General features: G+C 35.3%; 2 protein-coding genes across 11 annotated transcripts; one reads left to right on the top strand and one right to left on the bottom strand.

Annotated features, from left to right (window-relative positions):
• Window positions 1–920: 920 nt before the first annotated feature.
• LOC127788337 (amino acid transporter AVT1A) lies at window positions 921–20,480 on the bottom strand. 10 transcript variants are annotated; one of them, XM_052316487.1, is made up of 12 exons: window positions 20,055–20,480; window positions 12,068–12,354; window positions 10,973–11,033; window positions 10,819–10,888; window positions 10,262–10,295; window positions 9,965–10,145; window positions 9,753–9,857; window positions 9,425–9,560; window positions 9,121–9,138; window positions 8,889–9,036; window positions 3,400–3,459; window positions 921–1,220 (listed from the first exon to the last, which is right to left on the bottom strand). In XM_052316487.1, the coding sequence occupies exons 1-12, from the start codon at window positions 20,264–20,266 to the stop codon at window positions 970–972; spliced, it is 1,563 nt and encodes a 520-aa protein (XP_052172447.1). In that variant the 5' UTR covers window positions 20,267–20,480; the 3' UTR covers window positions 921–969. The 10 variants fall into 10 exon arrangements, 9 of the variants coding, with proteins under 9 accessions (XP_052172447.1, XP_052172442.1, XP_052172441.1 ...); XM_052316482.1 differs by having other exon boundaries at window positions 9,638–9,857; window positions 10,254–10,295; window positions 10,819–11,033; ... (1 more) ...; window positions 12,288–12,354; window positions 20,055–20,479; XM_052316481.1 differs by having other exon boundaries at window positions 9,638–9,857; window positions 10,254–10,295; window positions 20,055–20,478.
• A 1,387-nt stretch (window positions 20,481–21,867) lies between these two features.
• LOC127788340 (uncharacterized) lies at window positions 21,868–23,856 on the top strand. Its single transcript, XM_052316490.1, has 4 exons — window positions 21,868–21,964; window positions 22,821–22,959; window positions 23,066–23,141; window positions 23,500–23,856. The coding sequence occupies exons 1-4, from the start codon at window positions 21,934–21,936 to the stop codon at window positions 23,752–23,754; spliced, it is 501 nt and encodes a 166-aa protein (XP_052172450.1). The 5' UTR covers window positions 21,868–21,933; the 3' UTR covers window positions 23,755–23,856.
• Window positions 23,857–23,873: the final 17 nt, after the last annotated feature.

Raw genomic sequence — 23,873 nt, 5'->3', positions numbered from 1 at the left:
TATTATTAATTTGGTTTAAAAATAGAAAAAAAAAATAACGATGCTACTATATAAACCTAATAGAAGTTTTACTTAGATAAATTATCTAATGGCCAATTGAGTTTATGTGAGTTGAATGATATATCTCTCGAGATATTAAATTACTTATTATTTGTATTTAATTAAAATTATTATGATTATACGTAACAAATAAATAGTTAAATGATATCATATCATAACCCTCAAATGTTATTAGTTTGGTTTTAAAAATAGAAAAAAAATAACGATGTTATTATATAAACCTAATAGGGGTTCTACTTAATGTTTTAGATGAATTATTTAATGGTCAATTAAGTTCATGTAAATTGAATTATATATCTCTCGAGATATTAAATTATTTATTATTTGTATTCAATTAAAATTATTATTTTTTTAACTATTCAATATCATTATAGATAACAAATGAAATGTTAAATAATCTCATATCATAATATTTGTGAATTTAAATGAACATATTATATAATATCACTAAAAATGATCCTTGAAAATAAAATAAGATGTTTTAGTACATCTATTCTTAAAACGTCCTTGTAATGATTTTGTTTTGTGAGTTAACCACACGATTTAACAATTTTCATAAAAAATCACATCACTTGGTTAAATTCAAGTCTCTAGCACAAAAATCTAGCCCAAATACCATCGAAATAATAGCTCCACTAGCATAAAAATTGTTTACTCAAGATAATTTGTGATTGAATCTTGAAACAACCACTCTCGCTCTTTGAGTCCTACATAGTCCCTCGCCATAAGTGATACTACTTTAATGATAGAATTTATGATATTATCATTTAAACAGATAATATGCCTTAATCTCATTACTACCAGATAAATTCTATTCCATCTATCATCTTTAGCAATTAGAGATGAAATACAAGGGCATGTAAAGTGTGAATGTTTCAAGCAACTTAACTTGTTCTATTGTATGCACATCTAGTACAATCCCTTCATGGCTAAAAATAAAGAAAAAGCACTTAACATCCAAAGTGAGTGATTTCCCAAATTGTCAAGAAGCAGATTTGTATAATGTAAACCATATAACAACAGATAAATGTTCCTATATTTTTTCATTGTTGAAGTATTCGAACATCTTAGTAATTCTTTGCAATTTTGGACAGCGACGAGTATGTTCCCAGGGCTGCACTGATGACACCTATTGCAACAACTGTGACACTCGAAACAATCTGCATATGTGACAACATTAGAGTAAATACAAGAGGTGGTGTGCATATATACAAGAATCAAAGTCAAAGCCAAATGAGAACACAAAAAAGTTGTATTGTTGGACAAAAAGAATGTTCAAGGCTGCTTGCTTTTCTGAAGGGAAAATTAGTTAAATTAGGCTAATTAACTTTATCGATGATGAGTCTCGATCAAACCCAAAATAAGAATACGAGAGACAAATAGAAGGGCTAAGGCCTCAAGTTTGAGTTGGATTGGAAAAGGAAAAAACGGCAATGTTGGGTAAAGAGGTGCATAAAAGTACCACTATATATGCTGATGGCTCAAATCAATATTCTATTCAGAGAAGCTTAGCTCAAGTGTCAGAGACTCTTTGACAGGTAGATCAATGAAGACAGATGACCTCTTGTTTATTTTGCAAGCAAGCATTCTATTTGAGGTCCTTTAGTGTCATGCTGCATGCCAAATTTTTCCTTAAGAATGGCACCATTTATGGTAGAGATGGAAAACGGGCCGGGCCGGGCCGGGCCAAATCGGCCTGCTTAAAAATGGGCCAGCAGATTGCTGGCCCTAGCCCGGCCCTACACGGGCCCGCGGGCCAAACGGGGCGCGGGCGAGGGTGAGGGGCGAGGGCGAGACAGAGGGCGAGAGCGAGGGGCACGGGCGAGGGCAAGACGAGGGCGACGGCAACAGCGACGGCGAGCGAGGGCGAGAGCGAGAGCGAGGGCGAGGGCGAGGGCGAGGGTGAGACAGAGGGCGAGGGCAAGGCAGAGGCGAGGCTGAGGGGGGGGGGGGTTTGTGGCCGATTAGCGGGCCAAGCGGGCCGGGCCAAATTGGCCCGGCCTTAAATGGGCCCGCAAAATGCTGGCCCTAGCCTGGTCCCGGGCCGGGCCTATTTTGCCATCTCTAATTTATGGGAAGGGACATTCTGCAGGATGAGATTGGTGCTAGAAGAAGAGAGCAAGACTCTTTGAACTATTATTGTCCTGGTGAACATAATTATGGTCAATTAAATATGAAGCCCAAGTTGACTAGACAATCAAGAATGACACTATCATGATCCAGTTTTACATTGGTAGGTAATCTATTATTAGGGAAGTTTTGGGTATATCATTTGGTTTCATAAGCCCAAAAAATAACTAATATTTTGGGTAAGAGCCATGGGTCTATTAGCTGATTTAAGGTCGATTCAGGTTCACTATCCTGCCAGTGCATGCCAAGTTCATTTGTTAGAGTAGACTTTGCTAGCATGAATAGGCTCAAACATACCATTTTGGACCATGTATAACTGCCATGATACTAACCAAGAGTTTTTAAGTTTTTCATTTGATTTCACACGCCAAGTGTTCTAATTGTGGAAGGAGAGTGGACAGATTTGGTGAATGCATGAGTAGTGGTTAAAATGCAAACGGAAAGAAGCTGTTCTATACTTTCCACCTTAAGGATCATATCAAATCGCTTCCTGTGCTTTAAAGAACATGTTTCCCTAAAAGCTGTTGGCCCAACTTTGGTAAACAAGCTCAAAAGTTTGAGTGGCATATGAAGGGAGGATTAGTCAATTTTCATTAACCATTTCAAATGATAACTCTCCAATTTAGCGCAGCAGAAAAAAGATACGTAAAATTAAACCCAAATATGAGAACAAGAAGAACCCAATCAAAAGGATAAAGCCTCTACAAGAAGTTATGTCCCAATAGGATTGGAAAAGGAAAAAAGCTTATGAATAATAGCAGCAATATAAGCTTAGGGTGTACAACAAAAAAAACATACTATATATCAGAGGTCCTACCCACTATTCTACTCAGACAAGCTAACTTAAGTATCAAAGGGTCTTAGCAGGTCAAATGAATGAAAGGAGATCTACTTTTTCTACATCGGGGTCAACCGGTGGAACTCGTCGCCTCCTCCTCCTCTGTCTCTTTCTCACTCACACACAGACACATACTATTCATCCACTTGTTATATTGTAACTTGTTTTGAAGTTTTCTAATAGATAATGATTTCCAGCTACATAAAAGGATGTTTAATACCAACGCATTTTTTTTACATTAAAATACTAGAAGGCAGTTTCTGGTACAAAATCTATTCAGATTTTTACTTCGTTTCCTCTCTGAAATGAATGACAGTATTATTCAGCACAATCGCACAAATATGAATAAATTGCACATCAAACTCTCTTACCTGAGTTGTTGTTGGGTCCTTTACAATTCTCAGAAAACATAAAGCTGGCATTATTACAGCCTGAATCAAACCAAAATGCTTTATTTATCAGCAATCAGCATATATAGCACAAGAAATAGACAAAATGCTTCATTTATCAATTATAAAAACAAACTGAGGCGGGTAAAGACGTCCAATCCATACGGAGTAGTTTAAATTCTCTCTCTCTCTCTCTCTCTCTATCTATCTATCTATCTATATACGTGTGTGTATATATATATATATATATATATGCCTCTTCCCTTGCGTAGTAGGCCAACATGGTTAATATCCATGATTTCACATGCTTGCCACCATTGAGAAAAGAATTACTCTTCCTTTTCAACCCACCATCAACTATTCCAGGGGACAAAACGTATGGGAAGGAATTGCTACTCCAAGTCAACAGTTTTAAGTTTTATAGCCAACTGAAGTTTTTGATAATCACATTATTTGTAAGTGAGTGCATTTACCTAGAGCTACTTTTGGGAAACGAATGACAACTCATGCCAGAATTTACAGGGTGCTAAGAAGCCGGGATACAAATGCAAAGACAGACAAGAGATATGAAAGACATGGGAAAAAATGATGATAGGAACATGATGGGGACATCGACAAGAATACTATGCTTTTATTACATTAAGTGTACAAAAATAATCATAAAAAATACAACTTCAGTTTGATACTGAAAATATATTCATAAATTGACAAAAATATAATCTTATATGCCATTACTGTTCACTGATAAGCTTTCATTTGATGCAAAGATTCAAAACTGCGTTAGAAAAGATGGGTGACAATGAATGTTAAACTTTCTAACATGCCTCCTCATGTGCAATTTCTGCACAAAACTAATGAATGTGCATTAAAACACACAAAAGAAGAGTGCATAAATCAACATAACTAATGGGAGACAAACGCAGAAGATGTAGAATTCATGTAGCTAATCCCACCTTGTGGCATTACGGGTTGTGATTGTTGTTATTGTTGTAGTGGGAGACCAACACACATAATAATACTTGAACCTAGAGCTTCTTACAACTAAAGCTGTACTACCTTTTTTTTTTCTTTCTTTTTTTTTGAGAGAGAAACTAAAGATCTAATACTGAAGCTATTAAGAAATGGGCCTAACAATATACACCATGCTTTCAAACATTTATATTTATTATTCATAAAAAAGCAAAAACAACTATTTTTAACTTTCGACTTTCAAGAACACCCAATTTCAATGTCATTGCCATTAAATAGGCTACATGAAATGGTTAACACATAGCTTGATGTGCTCAGAAATCATCTCCAATTGACACACTATACAGTATGTTCATCTAAAGTATGCATATCAGATATGTGTCGGAAACCAGATGCAACAGCTATTTTGATGGTCAAATTGATCTGACAACTCATTTGTAAACCTAAGTGTCAGGTAGATAGCATCTTGACCCTTTTACCATCTTTCCACTCCAACAGTCCAGAAAGTTATATCCACAAAATGTAGCATGCTCAATATGTCCTTGGACCAGAACATATGTTCACTGCTGATGTAAGCGATGAAGTAGAAGGAAACTGATTGCAAAGATCATCTCTCATCAACTTCATCACCAATTCACAGTTTTCCAAAATCTTTTCCATATTCTACATTCTCTTATCAAGTTAGACAAATTATGAGGTCGAGGACCTCAATTCTAAAACCATCCATGGATCAAAAAACCCCGTCCTTAAAGTTTATTCAAACCATCTGGATGTTTACTAGTACCTTCTTTTGTTTATAAGAGCTCAGTTTGCAAAATAACTCAAAAACCACACATTCCACACATCAGCTTTTATAAATTTTTCTTTTAAATTGGTTTCAATCATGAGTATGTCAATTTCAAAGTTCATCACAACCATATTAATGGAATTTCATCCATTTAAAGTTGGAAAGGTCACAAGGGGTTTAAAGGTCACAATGAAATTCCACCAAGGAGAAAATGGATACTCATTGGAAAAATCTAGGAAAATGTACATGAGGGAGGCTTGACCAGAAGACGATACTTTCAGATTTTCATAACTCAACTATAATCTCAATCAAACCAATTATGTGGCCACAGATGGAGATGATTGAAGAGCTAGTAGCCGACCCCACCTAGTGGGACTTAGGCTTGTGATGACGATGAACTATGTTTCACTTAGGAATGCACAAATATCAAAATACTGTGGCATTTTGTTTACAGATTATGCTGTAATCATTGTTATCTGTGTAAATTTTATTCAGTTAAACATTATTTGTGTTTCCAAATGTAAGTAGTTGTGTTTCAGAAAATTAATTTAATGTAGGTTGAATTTACTTTTGAACTATTTAATTGTAATCTTTATGTAGAAAGATGTATTTACCTAAAAAAATATTCAATTCTTCAATTATTAAGCTTACATACACATTTATACACTTTTACAGTTCTGCACCGTTTCTCTCATGTTTCTCAAACATTTTTGAAACATTCCAATTCTAAGATAACCAAAATAGTAAATAGAAACATTTTTATTCTTGGCACTAAGTAATCCCAGTCATTGGGTAATTCTAAGCCATTCTAGCTTCTACAATTAGATATCTGAAACCCAGCTTTCATGTTCAGATTTGCAAATCAGAGGACTGAAAATTATGAATTTAAACAGTCAGAATTTGAGCTTACCACGAGTATGCTAAGAAATGAACCAATTAAAGCCATCACAAGACCTGAAATAGTAGGGGGAAAAAAAGAAAATTTTATAATGTTTCCCAGGCATCCAAAAGTTGGTCAAGTGATGATAAGAAAGTCTAATAAATGAGAAATTGTGAAACATCTTGTTGGTAGTTGTTGCTGTCATATTTCAAAAACTAAGAATCATCTCCAAAAATAGGTTCCTGCCTTTAAAATTTGCATTCATCGAAGTTATGCCTTCAAAATTTAGGGCTGAAGTTGGAGAAAAATTCTTAATAAATAACCTTTATTCATGCATCAACAGTAAGTACTGAACCTTCTCTAGGTTAATAGCCAATAAAAGATCCTTATCACTGATTGGTTCACCAATTGCAACAAGAGCATGTCATATTGTTTTAATCTTCAAGATAATAGTCATTCACACAGATAGAAAATCTTTCTTGATAGATCTTGAACAAAAATGAGATAAGCTGATTGAAGCAACTTACTCAAGTAACTGGAAAATTTTACTCAAGTAATGTAGAAGCTTACTGATGTGAACCCCACGAAGGAAGGTGAGACCCGACGATCAAAAATGGTTCCTTTGCCAAGGATCGTTCTAAAACAGATTCATAATAAAGAAAACAAAGGACTTTGACCCGTTATCTATAAAGAGATAAGAACCAAAGGTATAAGAAGGTAGGGTTGACGAGGTTGACTTGTCCGATTGCATCATTGTTAATCGGCCCTCCATGATTCTCATCATTCCCTCTCTCTTCAAGACGATTCGTCCTCGAATCGTGAACTGGAAGGATCAGCTTGTAGGCAATCTCACAAATAGTCACATCCCCGAAAGCCTGCAAACTTTCAAGCATTTTTTTTTTTTTTTTTGTATGACTCTAAGAAATATCAAACAAAATGACTCAAGAACGAAATGTGAGGAATAACGAAAAGAACAGAACAAGATACCAAAAAAAAAAAAAAACTCTTTATTTTAACTTTCTAATACGGATGACTCTAGGAATTTCGAATAACAAGACTCAAGATAATGTGACGTAGAATCAAAAGAAGGAACAAAACCTTAGGATGTGAATATTTTTTTTGTGTTTTTAAATGATATAAGAATGAAAAAAAAAAAAGGATAGATAAATACCCAATTTTGTGAGAGTTTTCTCTTTGGTTCTTCAACGAACTATTTTGAACTTATCAAGATTTTATCTTGTGGCGTTCATCCTTGACTTATCACTCACAAATCTTCTCATCTTTCTTGAGTGTGCGTCAACCCTACCTTCTTATACTTTTGGTTCTTATCTCTTTATAGATAACGGGTCAAGGTCCTTTATTTTCTTTATTATGAATCTGTTTTAGAACAATCCTTGGCAAAGGAACCATTTTTGATCGTCGGGTCTCACCTTCCTTCGTGGGGTTCACATCACTTACTTGAGTAAGCAGAAAGCTTTGTCAAGTAACTTAGAAAGATTACTCGATTAAGGGAAAACTTACATGATTAAATGGAAAGCTTGTTCGATCTTTTATTGAATTCATGAATGGAATATATAGACAAGAAATCTTCTACAACATCTCCTAAAAAACAGGGAACAAATTTGAATAAACTTTAGAAGATAAAGTTTATCAACTAAAGCTGGAATTATCTCTTGCAAACTGCCGCCTCCTTTTTTCTAGGAATCTTATCTCCTTATTATAATCTTCTCTTATCTCCAACCAACCCTATCACTTAGTCTCGTCCATAAGAGAAATAATCAAAACTTGATTTCCAATGCTTATCAATTTATTCTCGATATTCCAACATAATTGTTGTTTTAACTGAAAAAGATTTGGCAATAGTTTGCTAAGAATATAACTTCTCAAGAACATACCATAACCCCGCTGAGGATTCACAATGAATCACCTAAGCTAGAACTTATTTGTCAATTGTAAAAAGAAAAGCCATCCTAGGAGTAACTGATCTGATTTGAGTAAGGCTAGATATTCTTCATTTACTTTATGTGCATTAGGATCACCAGAATCTGGATCTGGTAGATATTCGACTGGAGATTTTTCTGATTTGTTGATGAAGGAGATCAAAGATCAAATCAGAAGCCATAATTGTCACCAAGATTTTAGTTTTCCAAAACGGACAATTATTACCATCTAGTTTGATAGGACTGTAATTGAAAACTCTCACTATGGAGGAGAAATCATATTGCGAGGTAGAAGAAAAGGAGCAGGATCGACTTTGAGAAGCAAAGCTTGATTGTTCTTGATTTCTAGCCATTGATGCAGGTCATTGGCTCTGATACTGTGAAGCTAGGGCTTCTATGAAGAAAAAGAAAGAAACTGAAACAAGAACTAAAATTGAGATTTGCTGAAAATGACTCTTGATATTAGAAACAAAAAATCAGTTGAGTATTTATAGACTCTGAACTCAACTGATTTTGTTAGGGATACAACTAACCTTGACAGCTGTACAAAAACAAGTGGACAAGTCCTAACTAACAAACTTAACTAAACTATAACTATATGTAACAGAACTGCAACTAATATTCATTTGTATAGGACAAATAGAACTACTTCTCTCTACAGTTTTTTGTTGAAATGTATTTTATGAAAACAATTTGACAAGCAATGGAGCCACTTTTATAGCAAATCTTCTTACAACTGCTCTCATAAAATGACCAACGATTGATATATAAAGCATGCAAATTACAGAAGCTAAGCATTAGATGATTATAGTTTTGCAACCAATGATTTTATGTTACAAAAGTTAATAGCTTGAAGAATATAACATGGAATGAAAAAAGACAATAAATAACATACCAAAGAATGGCAGAAGAAATGCAACACAAACAGAAGAAATAACAAGTGCTGTCCTCAGAAGAATGAAACACCAGAAACTGTTTGCAATTCCAACTGGCAGCAGTTCCTCAATACTTCTCGCCAATGGGTTCATCAACAGGGCATATTTGTACATTGTTAAGGAAGCGAATAAAATGATGAACAACATTCACGATTTTCTTTGATGATTCAGAAAACGAATAGAAGGATATTTTGTGAATGGGTTGATAACCTGAAAAACAGCAAAAATAAATTACAGAATGAAAGAAAAGAATTCTGATGTTAGAGACCACTTAAGTCCAGTTCCCTAACAACCTCCTACATCAACCACACATTTTCTGCTCACAACTAACAAATACAAGAAGACAACACTTACATAATAACAACTTATCAAGCCTTAATCCCATTATGTGGACAGAATTTATGTTGTCTTATAATATCATACCCACATGCTAGCCACATGGGCAATTGCAAGCATATAAAATAAAATCAACAGGAGATGTGGAATTGAATCTTACTGTTGTCCACAATGCAACTTTGGAGGTCAACATATCTGGTGGCATGTTCAATGTTATCTGGGATAATGTGCCTTGACCAAACATGAGAAATCCCATAATTGCAACACTTCCATATATAATTACACACAAAAGGAAGCTGCAGATTTAGAAAGAAAGATGATTAGAAGAGATGCCAGTAAAATGTCATGTTCTGCAGGGAAAACAACTTCTAACCAAATTATTAGTGCTGTGCTAAACTTTCTCTTATCAGCCATTGATTGGTAAATGTTTGGAAACACAGAATGCCCAGAATAGCAAAACCCATATACACCGATGGTGAAAGGAATACCACTCCAGTTTACTACTTGACCGGTTTGATGAAATCCAATTCCATTTATTGTTCCGAGAAAAATCACACAGATAACTATGACAATCGTTGCAATGACCCCTCCAGCTGCAACAGGGAAGGAATATTTTAGGGAAAAGGCAAATGACTAAATCTATTTATCACAACATTAGCATGTAGAAGCAGTTGACAGAAATACAGATATTATAAACAACCTGAAAGGTAAGATATAATATGGAGATTCCGCAACCAAACAGTTGGTAGAACAATTATGGCTGTTACAATTCCAAATAAGTGCATGGAGTCCAGTTGAAAACCACCATAATCCAAGGATGCACCAGGGAATAGTCTGGTAAGATTGTCCCCTTCCAAAGTAATGAATTCCACACAATATGACTGCAGTAGAGAAAATATGTTATAAATCTTCTTAAGAACAAGTATCATCCACAAAATTGGTGAATTCTGCTTAAGAACAAGTATCATCCACAAAATCAGGAAATTCACCATCAGACCTTCACTTACATATAATTCTGCGTACAAAACAATCTGCAGCAAGATCCAAAAATGAAACAGTATCAGCAAATTGAGAGAAAAGCACTGTTCATATAATTTAGTGTCATGTGAATCTGTTCATGTTGTGATTTTCTTCTTCTTTCCTTGATGTGTGCATGTGCGTGTATTTGTATCAGAGAGTGGGGTCAAAAAGTTATGGGTTCTGAAGGTGTGTTTTGAGCCTAAATTGCATGTAGCACCCTACTATTTCCAACACTATCATGTTACAAGCATTAAGCAGATGAGGCAAAATTTTACATCACATCAAAGTTGAATTTTGTAGGCCTGTAATGGCAGAATTTTAACTTCTAGGTGCAAATCAACCCAAACTAGGGACAGCCATAGGGCGTTATCAATATGTATTACTGGACCAACAATTAAGAAATTGAAAGTAAGTTTCCCACCCTTACTGATGATTTGCTTGTAACAGTGCATAACTTTTCATAGACTAAACGTCACATAATCTGGTCTTCCAAAAAGAAGCTAACTACAGCAATTTCAAGATGCAATAACTTACAGATATAAAAAGCCGGCCATATTTGCCAAATGCAGCTTCTCCAATATCTGGATAAGTCAATATGCCTTCTCTGCTCTCAAAACAATATCTCATAAGAGAAGCTGTATAACAACAGACAATTGCAAAAAGAACAAGCACTACCAGGCTTGCCCACCCAGCTTCCTTCACGGTATAAGGTGTAGACAAAAGCCCAACTCCAGCCATTACATTTACTCCTGTCCCATAACAATAACTATTAATAGAATCCCAAAATATATACAACAAATGTGTGTAATGACATCACAAAACATAAATTTCTCCTTCTGGAAGTTAAGAGTGAGTACCTTTGAGTATTTTATTCTTGGGTAAATTACACTCCGCACTCCAGAGGTTTCATTAAATTATAGTGGGTGCCCCTACATTCTGGAAATTACACTAGCTTCCCCTTGGTCAAAAAATTATTAAGAAATTCGTGTAATTTTATAAAACTTCAGTGGTACATTGTGTAATATAAATTTAGGGGTAATTTGATATACCTTTTGAACCTTGGGAATGATTAGTGTAATTTTAAAAAGTGGAGGCTAATCCTTGTAGATATACCAACCTCAGGGACATCGAGTGTAATTTACCCTTTAATCTTTGATTGCTTTTCCAAAAGATGGACCAACCAACAACCACTATTCCAAACCTTAATCCCACTGAGTGGGGATAGAGTTCTAGCATTCCAATAATTTCTATAGACTGTCTATAGACTGTCCTATCTTTTAAGGATATTATATCCTGTGCCATGTTTTAAGTATTTCCTACCACATGTCTTAGGTCTTCCTCTACCTCTTTTGTAGAAATTCTTTCCATTCTATCTGCTCATGTCACAGGTGTTTCTATTTGGCAAAGGTCAACCAACAATATATAAAAAAAAAAAAAGGGAAAAAGAAAAGAACTGACAAGTAAAAAAGAAGGAATTAGTTTCTGTAGATCAAGCTTTTGAACTGGCAACATTCCAAACTTTTAGACTTCCATATACATTGTTAAGTGAAGTGACAACTCAAGCGATGGCATAAAAGACATCACACATCAATACAAAAGGGGGTTATCTCCAATGAACAAGGCTCACTGCTTTACAAGGGTCAAGAATAGCCTTTCTGTACACAACCTTTCCCTTGCTTGGAAACAGCCTAAACCAGTGAACTTCCAGTCACAAAGGGCAACCTTATCATTGCTACCAAGGCTCGCATAAATCTAAATGAGGTTAATACCCTTATGACCTTACCATTGAATACAGTTTGAGTAAAGCTACAACCATGGCCAATGGGAAGTTCTCCAGTGAGTTGCTTATGTAACGATGCTTTCTCTGACCATGATGATTGGGTTCTCGAGATCCTTTCAATATCCTCCTCCTGATAAATAGTATCATATTCGGATAGCAGTGGTGTCTTTATGTGTAAGTTTAATTTACTTTTTGCGCCTATAGCACAACCTGAATCTCTTACACTGGATGGGTGTTGAAAGGATCCAAAAATTGGCGATGCAGCAATTGTGTAAGAATCTGTGGTCTCCCTGCAGAAGGAAAAAAAAAAAGTACAAGAATTTCAATTAACATATTCCAGAAAAATCTTTGTGCATTCCCATCGTTTGAACTTAAACATAGGGGTTTTCACCACCACGTAGCTTGTTGAATTTTGACTTAGTAGCTGTTGATGTGGTTTGAAGGAGTCAAAATAAATTAGGATTATCCATAACCAATAAATTAGCAACTATCTGATATTGTTTGTTAGCTATTTTGGCTGGATGTTATGCCATATTATTCTCCACTTTATGCTCATTTCAGTTTACATTTTAACTGTATAAATTGGAGTTTACGATTGAATAAAATATATGACTTTTGTTTTGTTGTTTTTTTCCCTTCCCTTTTCTTCTTTCTTCATAAAATACCAACAATAGTCGCAGCAACTCCAGTAATATACTACAAAAAAGCATTAGAGACTTCACCAGTGGCACGTGCAGTCTTAATCAATGCTGGTCAAGCTAATGCAGCAACGGGTGATGCTGGGTACTAGGATGTGATAGAATATTCAAGTATGCTATGCAAAAATCAACAACAAAATGAAGCTAAAGCAGGAATGAATAGCCAAACACCGGAGGAGGAGTTATTTTAACTCTACTCAAAATCATATCCATGCCTATGCCCCATAATCATACCTATGCCTCATAACCATAAACCATAAAATACCCCCATAACCATACCTATGCCTCATAACCATAAACCATAAAATGCCCATATGCCTATATCTAAGACATGCCAAAATTTAAAATTTGCATTTGCAGCCTCAAAGTCAAGGAGGAGTGTTAAATTTTGACTTAGTAGCTGCTGATGTGGTTTGAAGGAGTCAAAATAAATTAGGATTATCCATAATCAATAAATTAGCAACTATCTGATATTGTTTGTTAGCTATTTTGGTTGGATGTTATGCCATATTATTCTCCACTTTATGCTCATTTCAGTTTACATTTTAGCTGTATAAATTAGAGTTTACGATTAAATAAAATATATGACTTTTCCTTTGCTATTTTTTTCCCTTCCCTTTTCTTCTTTCTTCATAAAATACCAACATGGCTTTCCAACATGACTGGCCTATTTGACAGCTCAGGTCGTTTGCATACAGTAGGTTATTGAGATCCAATGCTTGGCAATCTATATGCAAGGGCAATTACATGAATCCTGGGATTCCTGGGCGACAGATGACAACATCCAAGCTATATGTGCTAATTCAGCTGTCTGTTTATAAATACCATTTAGGGGTGCACTGCACCTAAAGCCACATTGACTCATAAGTAAATAATCATCATTAAGGGAAAAAGCCAGGCATGCCAAAAAGCATGATTAGAATTACATCAATCATCCAATATATGAATATCCCACGGCACTATTCCAAACAATGGAAACAAATGAACATAGCACAAGCAAAAAGGTTTACAATATTAACCAGATGGTGCATTAATTCAAAAGTGCAGTACAATAGCAGTGTAATTTGGGGTGTGTTAACATGGGAGGGTGACGCATGGCACATCAGGTGGGAAGATAGCCTTATGACTCCTGTTTTGTCTGCATTTCAATGCTGAATCCTGAGCTGTTGGTAATAGCTGCAGAACATGGGATTTTTTATGTGTTCAAAATGCCAATGTGAATGATCAGAACTATCTTCAAATAAAATGAATTTATTGACCTGTGACCCTGCATTACTCAGCCCTGTGGGGGATCCTCAATAGGCCCCACTGAAAATTTTCATTTTAGGATTTTTAGCGTTGGAAAATTTGAGAACAAGACTTAAAATTTTAAGATTAGTTACAATAATAACAACAAATCAAGTCTTGATTCCACTATGTATGTCAGCTAAGATTAATTACAACAAAAAAACATCAACCTTTATCCTTCTACGTACAGTTGGCTACACAGATTATAGCTCACAGCTCATCTCCGCCTATAGCCATATCTTCTGTAAGGCCATTATTAACACAAAATTTTTAGATTAATTTAGGTTACTTAAAAGAGCTATAAATATGTTAAAACTTGACAACCTGGAGATTGAAGAACAAACCTAATTCTGGATTTGTGGCAACACGTAATCACACCATTTGAATGGATATGCCAAGCATTCTGAAAGCCAGTCTTTGAGCACACATGCTCAAAGAGTTCAAATGGCTTGAGATCCAGAAGAGTACAAAGTGGTTTCTACCTAATGTTCAAATGCATCGACACTCAAAATGGCAGGAGTTAGGAGACTTGACTTTGGACATTCCTAATTGTTTAGTTATGTGTGTTGCATCAAAATCTAAAACTCTATAAATATGGACTCTTGAAGGCTGCTACAGTTAGATTTGATAGAGAGGATGGTGCAGGACAAGCAAGAAAACTTCATGGAAAATATTATTCTATGGCAAAATATAGAAAATAAAAAGACAATATATTTGTTTTAGTATATTTCATGTCCTTCTTTGTTTATATTTCCAGTCTAATTAGGATAAGATTTTGGTCTTTGATATGTTTCCTAATTAGGGAGGATTTATAGACTATATAAACCCCTTAGAGATGTATTGTTAGGGAGACTATGATTATTGATACTTTGAAATTGAAAATTGGTTTGAGTTTTCGAGTTTATTCTCTTGTTTTTTTCTTTCAGGTTCTACATCAAAAGAGCTTTCAGAAGTGAAGGGTATGTCTCATTGTTCTAAGGGTATGAACACAAATCATATGCTTTTTCCTTGTATGTCCACCACATGGTGACATGATTCATACAGCATAAACAATAGTGAATCATGGGTTCTCACAAGTAAGAAAGTTTCTACCTTAAGTTGTGGGTTCTAATAATGGGAAAGGGATGCTAGCCATTCATTCTTGTAAATATACTTTAATAATGGTTCTTCAATCTAACTGTGGATTGACTGCGGTTTTGCTTTACCAATTGTCATTCGCCGAAACTTGGGGTTGAATGTTCTAATTGTCATGGTAAGTGATTTCCTCTAGGTGCTGAAATCACACTTTGATTTTTAAAAATGAATTAAAAGACTAGAGAGGTTATGGCATTGATGAGGTGGTCGATCCACTCAAATGCAGCTTTAAATCCGGTGCCACTAAAGTTGCAGCTTAAGCCACATCCTAAACCATTTTGAGATGTCTCATGTCCAGTCTTCTTTTCAGAAAGATGCTCAATTTCACTCTAAATGGGAAATTATTCTATGAGCATTCATTGTGCTTTTACTATCCATGGATGTTGCCCACATGTTGCTAGGTTGCCCTTAACTTTATAACAAAGTTGTAACAAATCATGGTAAAGAGAATATGTGAGCATTCAAATTTAGTGACAAGAGTATCAATGTGAAGCCAGGCAAAACCCATTGAAATCTATTACTACAACTTAAGTCTTCTTATTAAAGCAACCTCCTAGCAAAGTCTACACAAGTAATTGTGATTTATTTTTTAGTTGATTATCCTGCATGCACACTAAATAATAGCTTATACCATATAAACAACTAATCAGCACACCTACTGCACCAGGTTTTTGATTTGGTAATCCAAGCATATCACAAGTTTAACTTTTTCACTTCAAATAAGAGATATACTAGGGAATGAGTCAAGCATGATGACTTAAATACAACTAAGAATGGAATTAAATACGCCTAAGAATGGAACAAAGATCAGAGTGCCTCTTGATGTTCCTAAGAATGCATGTTGACAGGGAATATTTTTGGTTAGGATGGGTTTTTCACCCAAAAAAATGTCACTTATTATTGTAAATACTGCTAAGAAAGAACATGGAAGCAGGATTGTATGGAAATTTTTGCCATGGATAATGAGTTTTTAGAATACAGAGGAAAAACTGCTTGATAACCAGGCCCAGCTGAAACCAAGCTTCTCATGACATCCTTAACGCTTGTACTCATGATCTGGGAGATGCTAACCCATACAAGATCACCATTGAACTTCCTTCAAGACCACAAAGGTGCCCATTTTTCAAAAATTTTTGAAAGCATAATTCACCTACATCTGTCTTCTCCAAATCCATCTAAAAGTGGTCTCTTCAAGAATTTTGGAGAAAAAGATGAAGTGCACAATGTTACCAGCGCATACTGGCTGAAGTCATAAAGAAAAAAAAGGGTAAAGTAGGTCAGATCATAAGGACAGAAACACTAAACAAAAATTTTGGTTGGGCAGACATTTCTAACATGTTTGATTTTCTTCATTATGCTTTCGAGAAGATGATGAAGTCAAGCATGGAGTTCATTTTCTCTGAGCTTAGAAATGAACAAAAACAACCAGAAAAAAAGATTCAGGATTTGAAGTTTGCCAGGAAAAGCATTCAGCTTTAGTACTGACAAAGAACTCTGAGCCATGTTCAAGCTCCTTGTAAAACAAGGTAAGAAGGGAAGTAGTAAAACTGGAATTCGTGTGTTACAAAGGCTCTCAGATTGTCAGGGGGCCATCTTTCTAGTCTAGGTTTGTTTCGAGGGTATTGCCACTGGGAGTGCCTTGTGAGCTTTATTTTTTTTATGCTTGTCTTTTCTTGATAAAAACTTTACTTACCAGGAAAGAAAATGCTGTTGTGATCTGTGGAAGCGATTTTTTAGCTGGGACACTGAACTTGAGATTAAACATTTAGAATTTATACTCCCCGCTATCATTAAGTAGCATATTCATACACGATTTTGTTAGAATAGAAGTGCTATGGCACACACCAAGAGGGGGGTGAATTGGTATATTAAAAATTCTTTTGATAAAAAGAAGATGTCTATGAAGACCATGGCTTCATTAAATCTCAAGACCTTGAAATGGCACGATGAGGTATCAACTGTGTAAAGACAATCTCGTTTTTATAAAGGAAAAAACAATTAAAAAAAAATATAAAATCTTTTTCAATGAAGGGATTAAATATGCGAAGCAAGAGAGAAATCAAGAAATGCTTGAAAAGATAAGAAGGAAAAATCACAAGTACAAGAGAACACAAGGATTTATAGTAGTTCGGCTTAACTAAGCCTAATCCACTATCTTACCTTCTCACTAAGGATTTTTAAACAAAACAATATAACTCTCCTATCACACCGGATAGACCCTCTAGCATTAAGTTAGGAAGATACAAACCTCTTGCTTAAATAAGCAAGCCTTCTAGCAACCCTAGGTAATACAAATCTCCTACTTTGACAAGTAGGTCCTCTAGCTATACAAGCTAGGAACACAAGAAATGATACAAGAGATTAGTTTCTAAGAGTTTGCCCGCTTAGTTACAATGTAATCAAGAATAAATGCAAGGCTAAAAATTATGCTCTGAAACAAATAAAATACAAGCCTTGAAAGCAAGAGACTTAGAGCGCAATTGAAGCACAACTGTAACATCCCAAAATTTTGGAGATAAATAATAATTATTAATTTCGATGTTTGGTGTCGGATCCTTGCCAATGGCCATGTGTACGGGGCTCTCCCGACCGAAAAGATCATTGGAGGTGAGTGTGAGCAGGGGCTCAGATGGTGGTGTTTCGTTAGATTTGTTTAGCTGATGTTATGGTATGTATGTAAGCCCCTATGATGTGTAATTTTAATCAATTTGCTTCTGCTGATGTAAATAAAAATTTAAGTGAAAATCTGGGTCGTTTCAACAACGATTGATGAGCACTTGGGAGCTTGTAGATAGATTGCTTCGGTAACTCGAATTCTTCTTCTTGACTTGCATTTATAGAGGTTTGAAAGACAAAACTTGAAATCATCCCGTTGCAAATGGAGACACCATCATGGAGGAAGGAATTTTGGCCGTTAAAAGCTATCTGCCATAGAGGCTGTCGACAGTTTTATCTTCAGGTTGTCGACAAATTAATTCAAATTTAAAAAACTGTCGACAGTTTAAAAAAAAGGGCTGTCGACATTTTGACAAAACTGTCAACAGTGTTGATACAATGACTGTCGACATTTAGAAACCGACAGCATGCAATTAACCTGTCGACAGTTTGGGCTATAAAAATTAAAATCGATTGACAGTTTATGATATACTGTCAACCTCTTTTCGCAAACAACAGATACGGTCGACATGTTCTTTTAGAACTGTCGACATTTTCTATTTATGATTTAAAGGGACATTTAGATTTACAAGACTTCCTTTCTCCTTTTTCCCTTTCTTTGATTTCTTAAGATTGAAAACATGTTTTAACATGTATATCAAGTAATTTATATGAATAAAATGAATTTGGGAAAACATATTTAAATGATGATTTTGATTTAGATATCATTTTGATTTTTGTAAGGATGGAAAAATGATTTTTAGATTGAAACCAAAACATATGTAAATTTATTTTTCCAAGCAAACCATTCGTGTAGATCATTAGGCCATTCGAGTTGATCATCATCAAAACCTAAAGCAAAGAAGCAAATTATCAGATTTCTGTCTGCATTTTCTTGTGAATTAGAAGCAAACCCTTTTGCTTGTCTAGTAGATAAGAAATCCAGTAAATTTACACAAATGGAAAACAACAATAGCCTGCCTAGTGCCCAGACATTTCATGAGCTCGTCTGACAATTTCTAGAAAGGTGGCTTGAGAGATACAAGCACAGTCCACAAAACAAGGAATATTGATGCCCTCTTCCATCACATGATAGATTTTGTTTAATATTTTCATCTTTTATAGTAGTAGTAGAAAAGCAAAAATCCTGCTTCAATCTCAAAATTACTACAACAGTGAAGCATTGAAGACCACATGAGACCATTTTAGTTTAAATGGAGCATTACAGAGAAAAGCTCTGTTCCATTGGCCAATAAAACTGCTAGAAAACAAAATGAGTAACACGAAAACTAAAATAAATGGATATTTAAAGTGATGCAGATATCATATAGCCACATGGCTATACTGGTGGCATGCAATCAAGCCCAACGACACCCACATCAGTTGCTGGTGTAGAAGGTCAGTCAAAGCAGTAAGTAGCACGGCCCTCCGATGACTTGAAAGATAGGAGATCATCATTGTGCTCTTAAATGGATGAGGCTCATCTTAACTGACCAGGAATCCAATTTGTTCTCAGCCGATTTGATTCTCAATCAGAGGATATTCCCATGAAATCAGAGATCAGCCACTATCATATTGTATTGAGGGAACTGGGTGAAGATGCAGAGGCGAAATGACCAGGACCTCCTAAGCTTATAAATACCAACTCCTGCAACTACAAAGGGGAGAGCTCCATCGGTCTATTCTCAAACTCAATCTCTCTCTCATTTAAAGTCTACATTCTGCCTTTGGCCTAGGCCCATATTTATAACTTCACCCACGAACTTAAGCATCGGAGCACTATTCTGGGGTCGACCCCAGGCAATTCTAACGAGGGTAGTTACAGCCACCTGCTCAATACCCGACGTAAAAGATCTACAGTCGAACTCAGTAGGCTCTGCCATTGGTCCAAGTCACTACAAATTCATTGATGATATTTCTGCATCAATCGTAGAGCTTATCTAAATGTGGTCAAAATCCTCCATATATAAGCTAAAAGACCCCTTGCCAATCATGACAAAATAATAGGAATTGATGGCACACATAATCTCGCTAGTGACAACAGAATTCGGTGAAAAATGGGATTGTTTAGTGCAATCAATTGGTAAGAAAAGAAAGTTCCATTTCTCATTTTCTATTCGTTTCCTCTGTTTCTCAGCAACCAAACGGTGCACAATAACAGCACCACACAAAACGTAAAATCACAGAGAGAGAGAGAGAGAGAGAGAGCTATATACCTGTAACTTTGAGGCCATTGGTGAGAAGAGAAAGGCGAAGAAGAAGGCGAGTTCGATTTGTGACTCGCCTCCTCGTCGCAATCCTCTCCCAGCTCTTCCTCACCACTACTGATACCGCCATCATCACCATCATCAAGCTTCTTGTCTTCCATATTATCACCATTTTCCTCACTCTCCAAGAAAAACTCGGAATCTCTCTCTCCCTGAGCCATGGCCAGTTGCCTCTCTCCCACAACACACACACAGTCACACAGAGGAAACGGTTGGTGCAGAGGAGCAACAATTGATCCCGGGACCAAAGAGAGAGGGAAAGGGGCAGAAAGACGACAAAGGAAAACGAATCAAACGAATTTGGATGAATCATTCCTGAAACATCCAAAGGGGGTGCGATGGTCCCCCATTCAAGATGGATGGATACTTGCAAGATTATTCTTTTGTCTAATTCACATGCATCATATCATATCATGTCTTGTCCTAATCTTCACTCTAATCCAAAATTATCATATCATATCATGTCCTAATCTTTACTCTAATCCAAAATGATATATATATATATAAATTTTATATACATGAGAGATTTTTAAGAGAAGTCACTATAAAATCAATCAGTCTTTCTCAATATGAGATCACTTGGTCTCTCAATTATTTTGATCTCTTAACCATCTAATCTCTCGATTATTTTAGATGTATCAATCAATCTCTTTCTTTGAATTTAAATTTATTTTTAAGTATAATAATAATTAATTAATTATAATTTATTTCTAAAAAAACATCCCATCACACTTATGAGATGATTGTTCTTGCGCGACTCTCGGTGCTCGAACTCCTGATTACGTTAAGAGAGGTAAATTGTAAGTTAGACCTTTGATTTTTGTACATAACGAAAATCGAACTCACAATTCATTAAATTAACCTCAAAATATTTTTCATCCGATCGCGCCACCTATGTCTTAAAGGTCATATTTTTCTTTCTTTGTATGTATCTTTTTTGTCTCAAATAAAATAAAAAAATACTAAATTCATGATTATATTGTAAACTTATGTTCCTGTGTTAAGGTGTTATTTGTCCTCAATAGAATTGTTGCATGCAAAGTTAACGACAAAATCTAATTGATATAAAACATATTTTCATGTTTATGATAAAAATAGTTAAAATATTTTTTTATTATTTTAATTTTTTTTTCTTATTTTCAAAAATATATTTTTTAAAATATAAAACTAAACACATTTTCACTATTTAAAAAAATTAAAAACAATAAAAAGATTAAGACCTTAGTGTTTAAACTTTTAAACCAAAAAGTCGTGTGTCTCTTGTCTTTAAATCAAAAGGCATGTCTCCTTACATACAACTAAATTTAAAAATCATAAATTTTTATAAATAATCAAAAAATTTTGAAACATTTATATCTATTGACAAAAGATCATATTTTTAAAAGATATGACTGATTATGTAACTAATATTTTTTTTTCTTCTCTTATTTAATAGTGTAAATTATTCCGATGATATTTGCATGCAACTAGATGTCATTTTTCGGTCTTATAAAACTCTTGTCAATAAAATATTTTTTTGAAAATACTCTTTATGTAAATTATAACTATCAAATGTGACTTAATAAATTTTTATTTAGTTTCTTTTTACACAGCCAAACACTCCTCTAAGATTGCTAAGCAAACAAATCTATGAGAACAGAAATGCAGTGGCATGGATTCCTTGCGGGGCATCGAAGGCAGCAACACTTGCACTCTTCGGCGCAGAACGGATCGATACTCCATGCCTTACCACAGCTTCGCTTCCTTTCTTGCTTCAGAAATATGTATATATATATATATATATCATCACAATCCTATCGTTGCAGCAGCATTCTCAAGAATAAGGGTTATGGGTCAATCCTTGCAGAAGCTGACTCCTGGTATGTGCAAACCCCTCCCTCTCTCTCTCTCTCTCTCTCTCTCTCTCTCTCTCTCTCTATATATATATATATATACACACAAATAATTAATTAACAATAGCTCGAGGTTAATGTCATCAGATTGATTCGGTTTTAAGAATTTTAAATTTTCAATCCTCTTTATTGTCTAAGGGTAGATGATTTGTGTGCAACATGCTTAAGGGTTTAAGAGATTTCTCTTTCGTATTTTTCCATCCCCTTTGATACAAATATATCCTCTTTTAGAGGTATATTTGTTGGTTTTCGATTTCCTGTTCAATAAATATGTACGGACGAAAGTTAGACAGTTGATCATCACTAGGTTCATGATATAATTGTGCTCTCTTCGAAATTTCAATGATTTTGAGGCTATCCAATTAATTCTAAGTCTTATAGTGCTTTGAATTGACTTTTTCAGCAAGAAATGAGAGTAAAATCTAACTGAATATTTTAACTGTTCACAATACTTGAAAATAACATAATAATAATACAATAAATGCGTAACAACTGTCATATCTAAATCTTTGAATACTATACCTTTATATACACGAATTGTATAATCGGTGTAATCAGGATAAGGTCACATGAACGATCATATGTGATTCTCTTAGTGAACTAAGTGGACCGATTAATTTGTGCTTTAGAGTAGACCCAATTTTGTGGGTTCCCATTGACTTGAGATCCAATCTCATATTTGGGCTATTCTAAACTTTTCTTTTGAGGATTACCATCATCATATTCATATGAGATGATTGATTAATTCTAAAACAAACATGATAATGTCCTTATTTATGAGTATATGATAATTCAGACATATAGGTGTGTTGTGTGTGCGCAGGAAATGAGGAAAAAAAGGCAAAGGAAATAGGGGCCATAGCAGAGGGTTGTTATGACAAATACTTTGCAGACGACGGACGTAATGGTACCAAGGAATGGAGCTCAGCTGACTTCTACCATGCACTCTGTGAAACCATTGGGTACATACATACATTTATATATATATATATATATATCCATCAATTCTTCTTTTTTATTTTACCTTCAGAGTTATGTTAATTGGATAGTTTCATTAATTATTGACAGAGAAATAAACAAGAAGCTCGGCAGCAGCACACAGTTCCGGGTGCCCAATACGGAAACCCTCAACCGAGTATTTGTGGTAATTTTGGATTATTATTATAAATAAGTGTTGGAGGACCTATTCTTGTCCAAACCCATGACACTAAATAAGATTTGTCCGTCACTCACCTCACGAGGTGGCCTCAGCGGTCAGCTAGAGGAGATAAGATAGTCTGGTATTCAAGTTCGAATTCTCCTCCAACGCAATCACTGGTGAATAATATCCGAATTTATCTCCTCGTCACTAAAAGAGTGCGATGGCAAAATGTCCACAAGAGGACTTAATCCCAAGATTCGTCCGTCACTCACGTTATATACATACAATACAAGGGTACCAATATTAATAAATAATTTATGCCTGGCTACCCAAACCTAATGTCCGTGTTTTGATTGACCAGCGTCACTACAAGGGCAAAGGTAAAGGCAACCCGCTGACAAAGGAAGAGTTTGAGAAAATACTGAGAGACGTGATGGTGGAGACAGGATTTTCCGGCACCGGCGCCAAGGACATATTCTTTTATATATTTGGGGTTCCGGCCACCGCTCTCTTCTTCAAGCAGCGCTTTCTGCCCAGAGCCATTCCCAATGAACTTTTCATCCCCGCCGTCACCTCCGCCACCGTCTTTGTTCTTGCCAAGCTCAACAAGATATGATAGATAATAATATCTTGTAAAAAATTGAAAGCTCTTGCCTATACACCTTGTCATTCATAATAATCTACTTAAATACATCTTTTATCTTTTAAGTAAAATATCATTTGTTACGTCCTTTT

Source organism: Diospyros lotus, chromosome 13 (assembly GCF_014633365.1).
Source record: "Diospyros lotus cultivar Yz01 chromosome 13, ASM1463336v1, whole genome shotgun sequence".
Lineage (NCBI taxonomy): Eukaryota > Viridiplantae > Streptophyta > Magnoliopsida > Ericales > Ebenaceae > Diospyros > Diospyros lotus.
Note: the sequence above shows the minus strand (reverse complement) of the source record. Positions and strands in the feature narration are given on the sequence as shown.